We start from the raw sequence: 20222 nt of genomic DNA, 5'->3' as shown, positions 1-20222 counted from the left end.
GTGGAGTTGTTGAGATACCTTATTAACAACATGGATTTCTTTAGTGCGGAGGATGAGTCCCAGTGCTGGCCAATATGTATCCATCATGATAAGCAGATGTATAGAATGAAGGTATATAATATTGCAAATATTAAAAAAAATGTATTTTTGAAATTTCAAAGTCAATAAAGTTAAGAAATATGGCTATAATGATCATTTTACAGATAAGTGAGTACAATACAAAAATGTAGATTTTTATTAATTTGGTCTAGTTTACTCCTAAATATCCCGTCACAAAAAAAGTATAAAATTCACTGAGACACACTAAAATAAAGAGAAAGTGTAAGAGGATATAACAGCAATGCTAACAGGTCTAGTCACAAAGCTATATATCCCTGGTTATTAAGTGGTTAAACTAAAACTCAACATTTTTAACAAGTGGAAGTCTGATGCATTAATATTCAGGTCAGACCAAAGCATGGATAAACATATAACATGTAGTCATACAGATGAATACATTTTATTCTGCTTTATTAAAATATTACTATTTGCATTGCTTGGTTACAAATCAAATTGTTAATCATGACAATGGAATTGCACATAGGAAAACTTTTCTGTTAGATGGCATAGACTTAAACAGCTGGGATGACAGGACTTGCCCTGATACTGATTCCTGGGAAGTGCTCACTGTGGGGCAGATTTATTAAGTTTGGTGAAGTGATACATTGGAAGGTGATAAAGCACCAGCCAGTCAGCTCCTAACTGTCATTTTTCAAACCCAGCCTGTAACATGGCAGTTAGGATCTGATTGGCTGGTGCGTTATCACCTTTTACTTTATCACTTCACCAGGCTTAATAAATCTGCCCCTGAGTTGGTTAATAATATTAAGCAGCTCGATATGTCTCCTATAGTCGGTATAACCCTGAGGACCAACAGGAAGCCACAAACTCTCTAATTACAGCTTCCTCTTATCTTGTGACTTTACCCACCCTAGGCAGCCCTTGCATCATTTACTGCTGGCAATACAGGCTGCTTTTTATCAGACAATTTTAAAAACTCATCCTCTAGGAACTCCCAGTATGCTCACTACCAAAGTGGATGGTACAGAGTATACGACAAAAATAAAAAAAAGTCTGCTAAATACATGTAATGTTATTTACATTCAGACCTTAAAAATAATGAAGTATCACTCCTATTTTTGTGACATTGTAGACATAATGCCATCCACTAGACCGTAAAAATATAACTTTGCTTTAAAATACTCCACATTTAAAATGTATTACTAAACAAAAAATAATAATGATCTTTGCAACCATGATCACAAATCAATGGCTGTACATACTGTTAAAAATTGTACAGGAGTCAACACCACCTGGTTAATATGTCATGTAGCTTTCCACAATTTCACTATAGGCGCATTGATGAGCCAAACAAATATAATATGGCGGCTAAACTACATGCTACATTAAAAAAAAAACCCCTCCTATTCCACCAGGACTGGAGGAAATGCCCACTTTCATATTTCAATTTGTATCTTTAAGATAGGATAAATGATAGAAAGAAATTATTGGTTAGAATAAAACATATGTGATTATTGATCACATTCACAAATACATTTGTAAACATTTACTTAGACAAACTTGCACCCATCATCCTTTTAACCTTCACTATATTACAAACTGGTCACATCCACAAAAATGTTTCATATAGTAACACGTGTGTGGTATCATTTTAGACAAAGCAGTAATTTGCTTTGCAGAACCATTTGAAAGCAGTGTATTATATTTCTATATTCTTGTATTAAAAATAAGTTACTTGACTGAGCTCATCCTCAATAGTTGGTGTTTTTGCTTCACGTACAGTTATGCATTCCATCACAGAACGGTGCTTTGATTTGGATCAACTTGCTAAGGTTTCCGGCAAGATGCACAGGCTGAGGGGAAGAGTTGGGTAGAATGAGGGACAGTAAGCAAAGTCATACCCCTTTCACACCGCACAAATAACCCAATATATTGCCGGCTCAAAGCGGGTCGATGTGAGGTGTGAAAGGGGTAATTCCCAGGTTGCCTCACCCGGTATTTTAGCCCGGGAATAAAGCAGGGTTATTCCCGGGTCAGGTGCGGTGTGAATGGGTAACCGGGGTCGATGGAATCTGGGACCCGTTCACAGTATGGAGGAGGCGGTGTGGAGATGATCTCATCTCCAAGCGCTGCATCTGCCCCTGATGGCAACCCAACCCGGCATATTGCCAGGTCGAGTTGCCAGTCTGAAAGGGGTCGCATCCAGGAAGGACCCGTGCACAATTCCCGGGTGTGACCCGTGCCTACGATGTGAAAGCTGTATAAGCTATAGATGCACAAGTCCACCAGTTTTCTAGAGCAACGGAGAACTGAGATTTCTTTTTAGGAGCAAGAATATTGAAATAAAGAAGGGGCATGCTTTACAGTGCACAGACACACATGCAGTGTAGGACGGGCAGGAAAGGCCCACAAGGGGAATGTGGGCGCAGGGATACATGGATTAAGGGGTGTGTCCACACACCACAGAGGCTTGACTAATCATTAGAGAATGCATGATCTGGTCTCCCTATATAAATATATATAGCAAATACTGATAATACATGCACTAGATTGATGATAATACACTATAGCAGTGGTTCCCAAACTGTGTGCCTAGGTACCTGGGGTGCCTCGGGACACTTGCAGGGGTGGAGGTCAAGGACCAATTCAAATTATTTATGATTAATGTAATAGGCAAAACCAGTGCTGGTGGCTGTCTATCATAAAATATGTGGACAAACAGAAGCAAATCTTGTTCCTCACCACATAACTGAACCTTAGGATGACATATAAGCACAATTTACTTACTTTAGTATGTCTTTCTAAATTTCTCAATAAGAAACTTGTGGCCTAGGGGTGCCGTAGAAAAAATTCTGATGCTCCTGGGCGCCGCGATTCAAAAGTTTGGGGACCACTGCACTATAGTGAATACAGCATAGTACTGGGAATGCAGTATAATGTAAGATATGTATAATAATGAAGCACAGGTGGCCGATCAAAACGATCACGCCGTTTTGATAAAGGATTAAGCTTTTCTCTACTTTCATCAGAACCGTGAGTGCTGGCTTGTTTGCTTTTTCTAATGTGCTGGAAAAGTGTGTGTGTGTGTATATATATATATATATATATATATATATATATATGTGTATATATATATATATATATATATATATATATTATATATATATATACACACACACATACATACATACATACATATACACACACACACACACACACACACACAATGTCAGTGACCAGTGTCTATATCTTAATGAGAGCTGCATTAAGTCTAGTAAAGGTGAAATGCATTGTAAAAAGAACAGGAAATTAACTATCAAAGTTTTTACCAATGCAGAACTACAAGCCATTCCAATCACTGGAAGGAACAGTGTTCATTATGCTAAAGCCCACAGTAAACAAGAGGAGGGTACAGGGGTGTGTTATGACCACCCACTTGAATTGGCAGGAAGCAAATCTTGGTGTAGTTTCCATAGAAGCGAACCAAGCATCCACATTCATCTTGGTCCTGCTGCAAGAGGTAACCGACTCTAATACAGTAACAATGTATAATTCAAATCCACAGTCTGGAACCTGCGGGGGCTAAGGCAGTAGGGCCAACCAGAGATTTTTCCCTATACCCCTATGGACCATTCTGACCCTGTACACATGGCTGATTTCACATTGCAAAAGGACTTGACGTTTGCCTGAGCGCAGAAGCTGACAGTCTTCAGCTCTAATCCAATAAATTAAATGGGACCTGTTTTGTGCCTCCATTTTGTCCACACAAATCCATGTAGTAAAAGTCTTCATAAAAGTATCACATGTTATTAAGACAGCCCTAGTGTTCCCAAACTCACAGGATTAATAAAAGCAATAACAAAACTAGAACGAGTAATGTTGTAGGAGAAAAGCTGAAGAGTTTAGTGAAAGGGATAGTGACGATGGTAAGATGCTGGACAATTAAATGATGCTGCCTCTTCTCACACTGTTGCACACTTCTAGTTTGAGACACTGGGGTAGATGTATTAACTTGGAGAAGGGATAAAGAAGTAATAAGCGCAAGGTGATAATGCACCAGCCAATCACTAAGGGGTCTATTTATGAAGCAGTGAAAATGTGGATAAGTGACCCAGTGGAGAAGTTGCCCATGGCAACCAATCAGCATTGAAGTAACATTTATAATTTGCATACTATACAATTGTACGGAGAAGCTGATTGGTTGCCATGGGCAACTTCTCCACAGGCTCACTTCTCCTCTCTTTTCTCTGCTTCATGAATAGACCCCTAAGGATTTGAAAAATGACAGAGGCTGACTGGCTGTTGCGTTATCACCTTGCACTTATCACTGCTTTATCACTTCTTTATCCCTTCTCCAGGCTTAATACATCTGCCCCATTGTTTCCCAAAAGTGGAGAAGAGGTGCCTGCCTTGATGTGCACTAGCCGGATCAATCAGCTGAACCAGAGTAAGTGCAAAGCATTCTGTGGTTCACATGGAGTCTTTGGGGGTAATTCAGACTCGATCGCTGCAGCTGCAGCAATCGCAGTCTGGATTTCTTTGTGGAGTGCGGGGCGGGATGGGATGTGCCAACGGCATTAGAACGATTTTGGCGGGGTGCTGTCCAGACAACGCAGGTGTGTCTGGACCGTTGCGGGCAGCAGCGGCTGCGTGACGTCACACCCAGGCGCGGCGACCCGGGGCGCAGCAGGTAGCTCCCTGCCAGCACGCAGGAGTTGTGCAGGCAGGGAGCTTCTCACCGGGTGCAAAAGCATCGCCGCTGTGCGATGCTTTTGCACCCGTGCGGGGGAAGGGGGGTCAGAGCCAGACACGCAGGGCGGAATAGCCCTGTGCTGTCTGAGAAACTGATCGTAGATGTGCTAAATTTAGCACATCTACGATCAGATCTGGATTTGGCCCTTTACTTGTACCATTATTTAGGAGAATGCAACTATGTTTTCACTAGGAACCTCACCAATCCTGTTTAGACCTCATGAATACTTGTCCTGAAGTATATGTTTTCTCACTAGTTCAGCCTGCATGAATGACTGTGTTCTAACAGATTATTAGATAGGTCACATTATGCTTGCCAGCTGTCCAGTTTTCTACTCGGCAGGTGCTGGAATGCCATGTCTGGTTTACATCGCAGTGTTTAAGTATGTATGTTAACAATTTGAATAACGAGGAACAAATCAAAAGAGGTTAGAGGCAGAATTTTTACCAGATTCAAGTTCTATCCACAGTTAGGCTTGAATGGGCAATGGCTGCTGTTTTAGGGATCAACGATTCATCCATATTTGCCATGTAGTTCACAAGCACGTTGAACATAATATACACTTGAATTATAACTGTCTGTGAAAAAGTCCTAAAGGAAGGACAGATACTTTATATATATATCTTTCATCATAGTCATCAGCTGTGAAAGCACTGGGAATTAACATGCTGAAATTACAATGTAAACTTCTTCTTTTTTTTGGCTTATTTACATGATTTTTGCCCTTCTTGTTAAATACATTTTTTTTTGTACATCACAGAATGAGCAGTTATCCTGATGAATATTTTGTCAGTTTTTCCTAGTCCAGCACCTCAATTTCTTATGTTACAGAAACCACAACACTGTTTTTTTACCCAGTGTAATAAAAGTCACAACAAAGAAACAATCCACACAATAGACATATATATATATACAGTAACCCTTACAGCAAAGGATTATATGGCTGCATAATCTGGTGGTGCTTTAATCCCTTGGATTCACAGTGAACATTAGATTCCTGCTCGTCAGACACCCGTGGTTTCAGTTCTATGCCCTAGAGACCAGTGTGACACCGGTTATCAAATAGATTATGTATGACTGTCGTATCTGCAAGTGTTGAAATGTCTCCCAGTTCTCTATCATTTTTGGCAATTTTTCTTAATACTCGTCTCATGATTTTACCTGTCGAGATGGTGGAAAAAAAACATAAGTGTATTAAAACTAATTTTCAACCAGAATCCAAAAAACATATCAAGCAGAGAGTTTGGAGACAGATGAGTAAAGTTTAACGGGGTAGAGTTATCAAAGTGACGTTTTCAGTTGTTAACCTGCAGGTCCTGCTCCAGCACAATATTGCAGCCAAATGTATTAAACTTCCTAGAGCCATTATGGGAGTGCGTTATGTCACCTTTCCGGTGATCTGCGTCCTCCCTTTTAGTCTCTTCTTCTACGTACCCGCTGCTATACTGCACAAATGCCAGCTGTCACTCTCAGCGAGTTCAGCACTGCCCCCCCCCCCCCCCCAGCTGGCTTGCAAGGCATGCGCGAGTTCTCGCAAGTCTTGCGTGATCTCGCCACAGCCAGGGACAGCGCTGTCCTTGCTGTTGAGATAGGGCTGCAATTGTCGCAATCTATAGCTCACATATTGGCGTGCTAGGATAGCAGCGCCGATAATGATAGGGGCGCAGAGCTAGTCACTGGACACACACTGCAGCTGTCATATATGGGGGAAGCGGTATAGCACACATAACGTGCGCTGATAGCGCTTCTCCCCCATATCGACTGTTCTTACATTTACCCTAGTGTTAGCTATGGGTAGAATGAAGTCTTGATGAAGACGGTTTCTGTTTGGGGCAGATGTACTAAGCCTTTCAGAGTGATAAAGTGGAGAGAAATAAACTACCAACCAATCAGCTTATAAATGTCATTTTTAAAAGACAGCTGGAAAATGACAGCTAGGTTGACTGGTACTTTATCCTCTTTTCCTGTGTGTCCAAAGTAACAGCCAGTATGCCACAAAAAATATCCACTCAAACGTGGGATCATTTTCTTACATGACAGCTGGCTATAGGCCTCCTTGTGCTTTAGAGCTACCTGCTTTGTTAGATTTGGCTACCCAAAGCGAATTTTCTTAACTTAAATGTGCATAGTGCAGGAAAATACTGTAGATTGTGGTAAAGCCTATGAAACCACTTTACTTGCCACCACCATTTTGCTTATGTTCAGTCATACACTACATACCTTACTAGATGGCAAGCTGTTATCAGATTTAATAGGAGATGTTTCAAACCTTCAATAGAGAAAGTGGAGAAGTTGCCCATAGTAACCAATGTCTGTAAAATCACAGCGCTGATGAATCAGGTGGATTTACAGAGGAGACCTTGCCCTGCAGGCCAGGAGACCAGTCGCAGCTACTGTGAGAAAATGGCACCCAAAGTCTCAGTCAGGGAGTGAGGGAGAGTGGGAGGCAGCTCCAGGGCGGGAACACCAGCAGTAGATGGCGCCCGGAGCTGGGGGAAGGGCTACAGGTCAAGCGCCTTTTCCTCTATGCTGGTCCTCACCACTGGTTACTGTGGAGCCTTATTAAAGTGTATATTTTACCATCCGACCTGTGCTCCCATGCCGTGGTGGATATAATGGGGTCCCTGCTCGGTCACAGTGTCCACGCCAGCGCCGTGGTTAGTCTCCTGAAACCGCGACCGGAACGTGATTTAATGGCGGGGGACCCTCTTACCTCCTCCCTTAGTAGCAGCCACGCGATCCAGGAGTGCGTCTGCGGTGGTGTGCCTAGGAACCGGAGCGCCTCCGCCACAAGTACCTGGGAACAGAGCCAGCGGGAGTATGCGACGCCGCTGGGGAGGTGATGGAGCCGCAGCACAGTATGTCACACTGACATATGAAGTGCTGCAGCCCTTGAAGTCTTCTAAAAAGCTTTTTCAGGGCTGCCTAGTGCAGACCCCCTGTTAAGTGACCTGCTTCATGCAGGCACCAACTCTAAAACTGAGCTCACAGTGCCTGGAGGCGGGGTTATAGAGGAGGCCCCGCAATGCATCCAGGGACAATCTAAAGCTTTCGCCTGTTGGTGCTTCTGGATCAAGATCAATCTCTACGCCCCTATGTATTCCCTGTGGAACACAGTGTACCCCGCTGCAGAAATGATTGGTTGTAATGGGAAACATCCCCACTTTATCTCTCTCAATGGTTTGCCACATTTCCTCCATAAACTGGTCAAACAATTGTACTGTTGAAACACTGTTCATCTTAGTCTGTCATGCTGGCAGCCACACTGGGCAGAGTGCAGCTATTGGGATGAGGCATTTGATCACTCCCGGCTGATATTAGAGCAGTCAGTGTGGGCAAACTGCTTGTACCTAGCAAAAGCCACAATAATGATGTGATCCATTTCCACAGGATAATATAATCGCAGTATACATGACCATCCTACTGTATGTACCACCTTCAGAGAAGCTAGATGAAGTCATTTCACAATAATAAAATTACAATAGCCAAATTGAAAAGGGAAAAAAAACAACAACTTCTGTATAGAGCTCATGTGCCTTAGGCAGAGTAAATACGGGACTGTATTTTCTACTAGCTGTTCTACCCGTTTTTCGCACAGGAGTTTGATTTTCACAGTTGTAAATATAAAGGGGTGTCAAAAATTTGGTAAATCTATAGAGATGTAAATTGGAGTAAGTAAATATTAATCCATGTTTCTTGGCGTTACCCAAGGAGCACCCGTAGCAGATACGGTAAAAGTGACAGGACCACTCTTGTAGTTTATTAAACTCTACACACTGGAGGTGCAATCCAAATTTTGATCCGTTTCACCATTATTGTTCACGTAAAGCAAGCCACACATCAGTAATGACGTCATTATGTCAACCCCCTTTTCATCCCCTTAGGGGAGGTTTATTAAAATTCTAATTTGCTGTTTGAAGTAAAATAAATTGTTTTACCTGAGCGGGTCTTTGGCAAGCCAGGGGCATTCTGGATATAATCTGGAGTGGCAATTGGTCCAATTTTTTCTCTAACTGTAAACATGGTTGAATAATTAGTTAACACAGTTGAAATGTAGACATACACCAATATGTACTGCAGACAAATCTATGCCAGACCTAACCATCCCAATATGCATCAATACATAATATTTCAGAGGCAACAAATACTGTATCTAACTTGCTTTTACTTCTGGACTCAATTATAATACGATAAAAAGAAAAAGTAATCAATGAGTGTTACCTAGTTTCTTGAGTTGATCGGTCAGTGTTTTGGTGAACTCATGTCCGTCCCGCAGTGTGACAAAGCAATACAGGCATTCCCCTTTCACTGGGTGTGGGTGGCTGACTGCAGCAGCTTCTGCTACAGAAGAGTGTTCAACAAGTGCGGACTCGACCTCTGCTGTGCTCAGCAAGTGACCTAGACATTGAATGAAGTAGGGCAGAGTCACCGAGGGGGCAACAAACATCAAATGACTAGCACAGTGATCGATCACAGACCTCAGCAGTCATCAGGTCATTCATTGTAGTATAAAGATGTTTTTCATACTCTGGAACATTTAAAAAGGGAAAACGAGACTAGTTTCTCACCAGAAACATTAAGCATGTCATCAATTCGCCCAGTAATCCAGTAGTATCCATCTTTGTCTCTTTTACAGCCTGAAAATAAGATAGTTGGAGAAGTTTTAAGCCGCAAACGTAACTTCCACACAATAAACATTTCATTTGTATGTTCATGGTTCTTTAAGATATCCACCATGCTGCAAATCCATGAGGCTTCTTACAAGTCTTCCTTGACAACCACTTGAAGCGCATTTTGGAGAGAATTCAATAATGTACCGGCGAATCCGCCCGATACTGCTGCACTTTATGGCGTGGGGGATCTCGCTCAAAAGTGTTTGCTACCCCATAGGGTGAATCAGGCATTTGGCCAGCTGGGTGAAAGGGGCGAATCAGGCTGCAGTTGCCATGCAATGGCAATTCGCCCCTTAAACCACAATTGAATTCCCCCCTTTGGCTGGGAGTTGGATTTTTTTTTTCTCAGTGGATGCCCCTTTTAAGTTAGAAGAGAACGTTAAAGGCTTCAAGGTGGGCTATTCACCCCATATTACATTATTTTGAAGGCAAAAGCAAATAGGATTTTAATACCTACTGGTAAATCCTTTTCTCGTAGTCCATAATGGATATTGGGGGAAACTAGTACAATATAGACGGGGTCCAAAGGAGCCAGTGCACTTTAAATTTCTTCAACTGGGTTTGCTGGCTCCTCCCCTCTGTGCCCCCTCCCACAGGCAGTTATAGGTAAAAACGTGCCCGAAGGAGAAAGGACATATATGAGAGAAGGAACAAGATAACAGAAAGGGTGGTGAGATTTACACACCAGCACACCATTAACATACAACAACCAGCAATGGCTGGTAACAGCAACAGCTGAACAGGTAACTATATTATTATTATTATGCTTTATTTATAGGGCGCCACAAGGGTTCCGCAGCGCCCAATTACAGAGTACATGAATAATCAAACAGGAAAACAGCAACTTACAGTTGATGACAGTATAGGACAAGTACAGGGTAAATAAACATAGTTACATCAGCAGATGACACTGGAATAAGTATCAGGTGGCAGAAGACTGCTGGAGTTGATGCAGTTGAAGATTATTAAAGTAAGAAAGGATAAGCACATGAGGGAAGAGGGCCCTGCTCGTGAGAGCTTACATTCTAAAGGAACAAGAACCTGCAGAAAAGTCCACGTACTGAGGCGGGCGCCCAGTATTCCTTATGGACTACGAGAAAAGGATTTACCGGAAGGTATTAAAATCCTATTTTCTCAAGCATCCATAAGGGATATTGGGGGAAACTAGTATGATGGGGACGCGTCCCAAAGCTTCCAGAATGGACAGGAACGTGCGGAGACTGCTGCAGCACGGCCTGCCCAAACTGGGTATCCTCTTTGACCAGGGTATCGAATTTGTAAAACTTCGCAAAAGTGTTCTTCCCCAACCAGCTAGCAGCTCGGCATAGTTGCAAGGTCGAGACTCCACCGGCAGCCACCCAGGAAGAGCCCACTGATCTAGTAGATTGGGCCTTCAGAAATTTAGGAACAGGTAAGGTTGCCAACACATAGGCCTGTTGGATAGTAAGCCTAATCCAATGGACTGCTTTGAAGCAGGGCAACCCTTCTTCCGCGCATCATAGAGCATGAACAAGGAATCTGTCTTTCTGACCCGAGCTGTACACTGACATAGAGTATATCTTCAAGGCACGCACAGCATCCAATGCTGAATCACAATAGGTCGATTCAGATAAAACGCGGAGACAACCTTCAGCAGGAACTGCTGTCTAGTCCGGAACTCTGCTCTGTCCTCGTAAAAGACCAAGTAGGGAATTTTTACACGATAAGGCCCCCAATTCTGAAACATGTCGAGTAGAAGCCAGGGCCAGTAACATCACTGTCTTCCACGTGAGGTACTTGTCTTCTACCATCATCAGAGGTTCGAAACAGGAGGACTGTAAAAATTTCAACACTACATCCAAATCCCAGGGTGCCATAGGCGGCACAAAGGGAGGTTGTATGTGGAGTACCCCTTGCAAGAAGGTCTGAACTTCTGGCAACACTGCCAATTTCTCCTGAAAGAAAATGGAGAGAGCTGAAATCTGGACCTTAATGGAACCCAGACGTAAGCCTTTATCCACACCAGCCTGCAAGAAACATAGGAAACGTTCCAAGTGAAACTCTGCAGGCGGATACATGCGTTCCTCGCACCATGAGACATATCTCCTCCAGATATGATGATAGTGTTTTGACGTCACAGGTTTTCTGGCCTGAGCCATGGTTGCAATAACCTTCTTGGAAAGGCCCTTGCGAGCTAGGATGTTCTGCTCAACCTCCATGCCGTCAAACAAAGTCGCCGTAAGTCTGGGTAGACGAACGGTCCTTGTTGAAGGAGATCTCGTCTAAATGGTAGAGGTCAAGGGTCTTGGATGGACATGTCCAGAAGATCCGCGTACCACGCCCTCCGAGGCCAATCCGGGGCAATTAGAATTGCCTGGACACTGATTCCTGATTCGCTTTAGCACTCTTGGGAGCAATGGGATCGGAGGAAACAGGTAGACCAGCTGGTACATCCAAGGCGACGCCAGTGCGTCCACTGCCCTCACCTGAGGGTCCCTGGTCCGCGAGCAATACCAGGGAAGTTTCTTGTTGAGACGAGAAGCCATTGTGTCTATTTGTGGGCAACCCCACCGGTCGATGATCTGCTGGAACACCAGATGGTGGAGCCCCCACTCCCCCAGGAGGAGATCATGACGACTCAAGAAACCCAGATAGTATTCATATTGCTACTTTCTCTGTGACTGGTACACTTATCTACTGTGAAATAATTTACAGATAAAAGATACCTTTATGTGTCTGCACACCTCCTTGTTATAAGTGAGTGGGGTACGCATCTCATATATTTGGGTGACAGCAATATGGGATTTAAGAAGCAGTTAAAGAAACCTTTACGTATATAGTCCACAAGTTTTTTGCGTGAGTTGGGTTACGCTGCTGATTATCTATAAACATCTTCATACAATTTCTGAGGGACCTTATAGGCTGGATAAGGATTTTTTCTGACAATACTAGACATTGTTTGATTTGTTATTTTTAACATGTTCATCGGACCCAACAACTTACCACTGGGAACCCTTTATGAGTGAAAAAAAAAGAAACCAGATCGAAAGGACGTATGAGGAATGTATAACTTTTCTTGTTTTGTTAGTAGCGCTTATACGAGTTCTTTTCTCTAATTTATATATACACTTTTGGACTCAGGAAGTCCGCCTCCCAGTTGTCCACACCCGGCATGAAGATTGCGGACATGGCTCTTGCATTTTATTTTCGCCCAGAGTAGTATTTTTGACACCTCTCGAATGCAGGCTCCGCTTTTTGTCCCCCCATGTCGACTGATATATGCCACCACCGTGGCGTTGTCCGACTGTACCTGGATTGCGTGATCCTTGAGTAGAGGAGAGGCTTGAAGTAGAGCATTGTAGATCGCCCAACGTTCCATAACGTTGGTTGGAAGGAGGCTTTCGTGGGCTGACCACCTGCCCTGGAACTGCGCACCTTGGGTGACAGCTCCCCATCCTCTCAGACTCGCATCCGTCATGAGGAGGGTCCAATCCTGAATCCCGAAACTCCTGCCCTCCAGGAGATTGAAGGACTGTAGCCACCACAGGAGGGAAAACCTGGCTTGAGGTGACAGCTGAATCATCCGCTGCATCTGGAGATGCGATACGGACCACTTGCTCAGGAGATCCAACTGAAACTTTCTGGCATGGAACCTCCCATACTGGATTGCCTCATAGGAGGCAACCATCTTTCCCAACAATCTTATGAGGAGCTGTACGGACACTCGAGTAGGTCGGAGCACCATGCGGACCATCTCCTGAAGCGTTTTCGCCTTGTCCTCTGGTAGAAACACCTTCTGGGCCACAGTATCCAGCAACATCCCCAGGAACAGGAGCCTCTGAGTTGGCTCTAGGTGGGATTTCTGTAAGTTGAGGATACACCCATGGTCGGACAGAAGACGGATGATGCGGTCGATATGGAGCAACAAAAGCTCCCTGGATCTTGCCTTTATCAGAAGATCATCCACATAAGGGACCACATTGATCTCCTGGACCCGGAGTTGAAGGTGATGGCAGGGATGATGCTTCGTGAATACCCTCGGGGCTGTAAACAGGCCGAAGGGCAGTGCATGGAATTGGAAGTGATCGTCCAGCAGACCGCAGGTACGCCGGATGAGGAGGCCAAATCGGAATATGCAGATAGGCATCCTTGATATCCAAGGAGACCATAAATTCCTGTTCTTCCAGGCCTGTAATCACTGCTCACAGGGATTCCATTTTTAATTTGAACACCCTCAAATAAGGATTCAAGGATTTCAGATTCAGAATGGGTCTGACCAAACCGTCCGGCTTCGGCACCACAAACAGGTTTGAGTAAAACCCCTTGCCGCATTGTGGTAGTGACACTGGAACAATGACATGGTACTGGACCAACTTTCGGATAGCATGTTGCAACGTAACTTGCATATCCTCCAAAGCTGGTAAGCTTGATTTGAAAAATCGTTTGGGGGGGGAAGGGGGTTTGGAGGAACTGGCGAACTCCAGCTTGTAGCCTTGAGAAACGAGCTCCCTGAACCAGGCATCCTGGCAGGAGGTCTCCCAGACGCAGCTGAAGTGACGCAGTCGGGCTCCCACCCCGAGGTCCCCTCAGAGTGGGTGGGCACCGTCATGCTGAGGCCTTAGTGGAAGCAGAACTGGTGGACTGTTCCTGAGAACTGGTACTTGCAGGTTTTCTGGACTTACCTCTGGTGCCTCTAGCCGCATTGGAGGCACCTCTGGCCTTCGATCGAAATGTGCGAGACCAAAAGGACTGGACAGACGGTCCCGGATAGAAGTCTCTCGCCAGCGGGACCCCAGAGGGGAGAAACGTGTATTTCCCAGCAGTAACTTTGGAAATCCATGCATCCAGTTCAACTCCAAAAAGCCATTCCCCAGAACAGGGGAGGGATTCCACATTACGTTTGGATTATGTGTCCGTAATCCACTGACGCAACCACAAGGCCGTGCGTGCCGACTCCGCCATGGCAGACGTCCGAGCATTAATGTTCCACATCTCCTTGAGGGAATCACAGAGGACACGGGTAGTGTCCTGAATGTGCTTCAGTAGGGTTACCATAGTAACCAAGTTATACTGTACAATATACTCCACTTAGGCACCCTCCAGATTTGACATGTCACATTAATTCTGACTGATTTTCTTCAGTCTCATAATTATATTTCACGACCTGTAAAAAATGTTTGTTTGTGTTTGCTCTAAGGCAAAACATGAAGTTACACACAAATAGCTAAAAAAAAAAAAACACAATAGTGTATAAGTCCTTTTCATAAAATGTCTAGTATGTTATGTTTAACACATCACACTCACTAGGTTCCCAGAAATTTCAGGCACATCACGGTTTCTTTTGTAGTCAAAGCTTCTTCCAATAAATTTACATTTATTTATATGGAGAGGCAGTGAGGAGACTCTAAAAAGTTTTTGTGATAAATTAAATTCTAATGATAAAACTATCAAATTAACATACGATATAAGTAAACATGGGATTCATTTCCTCGACCTTAATATTTATGTAAAAGACAATCATTTAGAAACTAAAATGTATAAAAAAATCAACAGACTCCAATTCCTTTATTGAAAGAAACAGCATCATGCACATTGGCTGGAGGGAATACCCTTCAGTCAATTTGTTAGAGTAAGGGTGTGTACACATGGTGAGATCCTTGCTATGCCCGATTTTCACTTGCGATTTCCCTTGAACTTCCCGTAGCCCAGATAGCACAGATTTTGACTAACTTTTCTTGAGATATGTACTATGTGTGCTTACGATTTTGGCTTATGTGAGATGTCATTGACATGTGAGATGAACTAGATAGTACACCGATCTAGCAAGGATTGACTTGCCTGCACCGTCTATCCTTTCTTGCGATGCCGACCTGGCGGGACCGCGCATCGGGATCGCAAGGTGACTTTCACCTTGCGATCTGCACTAACTTTTCTTGCGATTTTGACTATATAGCCAAAATCGAAAGAAAAAAAATCTCACCATGTGTACACACCCTAAGACGTAATTGTTCAGATCCACAGATCTGTAACATAGAAATGGAAGAAATGTCCAAATGTTTTGAAGATAAAGGTTACCAGAAAGAAAAATTACAAGTTGCAAAAGAAAAAGCAACACTTATAACAAGGAAAGAGACCTTTTAACTGAGAAACCTAAATAAGATTCTAAGGAAAACTTTGAATGGGCTTTTGTTTCAGAATACAGTAGTTTGCATAGAGAAATAGAAGCAATTATAATAAATAATTGGAAACTTCTGGAACAAGATCCTACAGTATCTTAAAGGGAAAGATTCCTAAAAGGATATCTTTTACATATAGAAAATCAAAATCCTTAAAGGATAAACTCGTTAAAAAAGTACACTAAATGAGAATAAACGAAGTAGCGAACGTGTACGAGGATTCCACCGCTATGTATCTTGCTTAGTATGTAGAACTGTAAAAACTAATACATCTAAGTACAAGGAAATCAATATAAATGGTTAATTGTTATAAAATTCATCAATTTATTACCTGCACATCAAAAAATTTAGTTTATGCTATAGAATGTAAATGTTGTCTCATATATGTGGGAAAGACAACGAGAATGTTAAAAACCACATTATGTGAACACATTTACAATATTTGTAAAGGTTTGGAAACTCATACTCTTTTTATGCACTTTAAACACCACCACAAGTCAAAGGAATGTGCAATAAAAAGTTTCTGGGGGATAGAACAGGTTACTGATACATGGAAAAAAAAAATATGGAAACTAAACTAGCTAAAACCGAAATGAGATGGATTTTTAATTTAAAAACCTTGGTACCACAAGGTCTTAATGGAGAATTTGAATTAAAGTTGTTTTTAAATTAATTTTTATTGTTGTTAACATATTATATTTTTTTATCTCCTATATGTACCCCTCCTGACGTTTTAATGCTTCTATATAATATAAATTATGATGATTTCTGGACTGTGGTTGGTGGAACGCATTTGAAATACATACAGGAAATCAAAGTTACCGAGGTCAATGATATGGAACGTGTTTGAACCGCAAACCAGGGGTGCAGCTCATAACTAGTCGATGTGAGCTTCATTAGGATGCGGACCATGTGACGATCCGCTATATGGAGCGCATCTGAACTGCAAGCAGGAAGTGCACCACGTGACCGGAAGTGATGACCAAACGGGAGAGCGGCGTTTTCAAATGTATTGATGAACTTTGTTACAGCGGATACTAGTTGTTAATCGAGGGGGGTATATAAGGGATGTCTTTTCATTTGAGCACCATCCGCTTTTGAAAAAGGTTATATCGGAAACGCGTTAAGTGGGACTGTGTCTCTGTATCCTGATGGACTCCTGCATACTTTGTGCATACTGCCTGGAAGGGTGAGCTTTGAGTAACCGGAACTCTGGCTTATCTTGCTGTAAATCGTCATCTCCGCGATCCAGTGGGATGTACTTGTGGAAATTGCGGGACAATGCTATGTGATACGCCTATTTATTTCTTTTATCATGTCAGTGCATAAATACCCTTTTTGTGTAAGGGAATAATCAGTCTCTTTCTTTACTGTATATGTGTCGGAGGCAACTCTGACACATATTCTACACATAGAAAGTACAAAGAGAGAATTAGTCCACTTACTTCATTTCGGAGTTTTATTGGAAGAAGCTTTGACTACAAAAGAAACCGTGATGTGCCTGAAATTTCTGGGAACCTTGTGAGTGTGATGTGTTAAACATATTAGACATTTTATGAAAAGGACTTCTACACTATTGTGTTTTCTTTTTATTTATATGTGTGTAACTTGATGTTTTGCCTTAGAGCAGGGGTGGGGAACCTCCGGCCCGCAGGCCGTATACGGCCCGCGAAGCCGTTTGGTCCGGCCCACCAGCTTGTGTCAGTGAGACACGCTGCCGCTCAGTCCGGCGGCAGCGTGTCTCAGTTGTCAGAACAGGGAGACAGGGAGGAGAGCGCGGCTGTCGAGTGGGAGCGGAGGCGTGTAGTACTGCAAACCAGCCGCCGGTCCGTGAGCCAATCAGAGCTCGCGGACCGGCAGCCAATCAGGGGCCGCGGCTGCCAGTCCGCGAGCTCTGATTGGCTCTCGAACCGGCGGCTGGTTTGAAGTACTACACGCCGCCGCTCCCACTCGACAGCCGCGCTCTCCTCCGTGTCCCACGGTAAGCAGCACGGAGGGGAGAGGGGAGGGGGGAGGGCATCTGTATACCTGGCACTGTGGGGGCATCTGTATACCTGGCACTGTGGGGGCATCTGTATACCTGGCACTGTGGGGGGCATTTATATTCCTGGCACTGTGGGGGGCATTTATATTCCTGGCACTGTGGGGGCATCTGTATACCTGGCACTGTGGGGGCATCTGTATACCTGGCACTGTGGGGGGCATCTGTATACCTGGCACTGTGGGGGGCATCTGTATACCTGGCACTGTGGGGGGCATCTGTATACCTGGCACTGTGGGGGCATCTGTATACCTGGCACTGTGGGGGCATCTGTATACCTGGCACTGTGAGGGGCATTTGTATACCTGGCACTGTGGGAACATCTGTATACCTGGCACTGTGGGAACATCTGTATACCTGGCACTGTGAGGGGCATTTGTATACCTGGCACTGTGAGGGGCATTTGTATACCTGGCACTGTGAGGGGCATTTGTATACCTGGCACTGTGAGGGGCATTTGTATACCTGGCACTGTGAGGGGCATTTGTATACCTGGCACTGTGGGGGCATTTGTATACCTGGCACTGTGGGTGCAATTGTGGATCTGGCACCGCACTATTGGGGGCATATGTGTATCACGTCCCATTTTAACTGGCCACACCCATTTTTTGGGCGCGCACACACAGTACCTCTAAGGGGCAGACCTACTGGGGGGCAGGGTAATTTTTTAAGTTGAGAATTTTTGTACGGCCCCCAAAGGATTTTATAAATATCCAAATGGCCCTCAGTAGAAAAAAGGTTCCCCACCCCTGCCTTAGAGCAAACACAAACACACATTTTTTACAGGTCGTGAAATATAATTATGAGACTGAAGAAAATCAGTCAGAATTAATGTGACATGTCAAATCTGGAGGGCGCCTAAGTGGAGTATATTGTACCGTGTAACTGTGAATTTTTGTGAAGTAGGTGAAACTTCTATATATTCTTTGCTGGGCTGACTTCTGGATCTTATTGCGCACTCTACCACCACTTATCTTTCTTCAAATCATAGTAACTAAGTGCATATCCCCCCGAGAGGCCCCTCTGAATATGTGTGGCCCAAGAATGAATAGCATGGGTCATCCAGCAATCCGCAATGACCAGTCTTTGTGAAAGGCCAGCTGCAGTGTACATAGATTTTAGGATAGTCTCTATCTTTCGATCCCCAGGATCCTTCACAGTAAAGGAGCCCGGGGCAGGCAGCACCGACTTCTTAGACAGGCGAGAGACTGAGACATCCACGCCAGGGGGTTCCTCCCAAAATTTTCTACCTTGAGGAGCAAATGGGAAAGTGTGCAAAATTTTTTTGGACACTTGGGAATTTTTTGTCTGGATTTTTCCAGGCCTGTTTGAATAAGTCATCTAACTCTGGAGAGTTAGGGAAAGTGACATTGGCCTTGTTGTGTACAAAGAAAAATGACTGCTGTGATGCAGTGTCCTCTAGAGGGAGCTGTAACACATCCCTTATAGCCAAATGAGGGACTCAATACCCCGAGTAGAATCGGGATCCCCACTAATGGGATCCAGGTCATCCCCATCATCTTCAATATCATCATCTGAATCTGATAGCAGAGCAGGTAAACCACGCTTCTGTGGACCTGCATGAGAGAGGAAGGGGGGCTGTGCGTCTGCCCTAGCAGCTAAATCTGCAACAGCTTGTTGCAGTAGCTGAGTCTTCTGCACATTAGCAGTGAGCTGGGATGACATATCTGACATCATAGTCTTAAGAGAGGCCCCAAGGAGGGTCCCGTATGCTGTGCCCGTGGTCAACCGCACTTTGAACCGGGGCACCCCCCTAGCGGGGCCCCTGGTTTGTACTCACCACTGATGTCACCTTCAGGCAGCGTTAGGGGTGTGCGGCGTGCTGCAGCTGTGACAGCCAAGGCGCCGTGCCGCGCTGAACAACAACCCCTCAGGACGGTGGTCCTGCAGCGGGGAAGCGGCTCTGCACCTCGTAAGGCCGGTGACCACCCCCCCTAACTCCCACGGCGCAGCTATGTTGTTGCCCAGAAAGCATGCCAAAAATAATAAAAGTTTAAAATGAAATTGAAGAAAACTCTCTGGAGCTAAGAGATATACGTCCTCTCCTGAGGGCACTTTTTTCTAAACTGCCTGTTGGAGGGGGCATAGAAGTAAGAGCTAAGTCTCTAAAGGCCCACTCTACTAGATCATTGGGCTCTTCCTGGGCGGCTGCCGTGGAGTCTCAACCTTGCAACTATGCCGAGCTGCTACCTGGTCGGGGAAGACCACTTTTGTGAAGTTCTACAAATTCGATACCCTGGCCAAAGAGGATACCCAGTTTGGGCAGGCGGTGCTGCAGCAATCTCCGCACGTTCCTACCCGTTCTGGAAGCTTTGGGACGTCTCCATCATACTAGTTTCCCCCAATATCCCTTATGGATGCTAGAGAAAATAGAATTTTAATACCTTCCGGTAAATCCTTTTCTCGTAGTCCATAAGGGATATTGGGCACCAGCCTCAGTGCGTGGACTTTTCTGCAGGTTCTTGCTCTATAGTTACCTGTTCACCTGTTGCTGTTACCAGCCGTTGCTGGTTGTTGTA

The 20222-nt window shown here is 44.2% G+C and overlaps 1 protein-coding gene across 2 annotated transcripts in view; it reads right to left on the bottom strand.

The window, feature by feature from the left end:
- Window positions 1–212: 212 nt before the first annotated feature.
- The window catches only part of ACSS2 (acyl-CoA synthetase short chain family member 2), a 114125-nt gene continuing 94115 nt past the window's right edge, over window positions 213–20222 (bottom strand). For both annotated transcript variants that reach the window (XM_063960138.1, XM_063960137.1), the window contains 4 exons: window positions 9382–9450; window positions 9035–9211; window positions 8752–8826; window positions 213–5974 (listed from right to left, as the gene is read on the bottom strand). In XM_063960138.1, the coding sequence (XP_063816208.1) occupies window positions 5847–5974; window positions 8752–8826; window positions 9035–9211; window positions 9382–9450 (449 nt within the window). In that variant the 3' untranslated portion in view covers window positions 213–5846. The remainder of the gene's footprint in view (window positions 5975–8751; window positions 8827–9034; window positions 9212–9381; window positions 9451–20222) is intronic.

Source organism: Pseudophryne corroboree, chromosome 3, assembly GCF_028390025.1.
Source record: "Pseudophryne corroboree isolate aPseCor3 chromosome 3, aPseCor3.hap2, whole genome shotgun sequence".
In the NCBI taxonomy this organism is placed as follows: domain Eukaryota; kingdom Metazoa; phylum Chordata; class Amphibia; order Anura; family Myobatrachidae; genus Pseudophryne; species Pseudophryne corroboree.
Note: the sequence above shows the minus strand (reverse complement) of the source record. Positions and strands in the feature narration are given on the sequence as shown.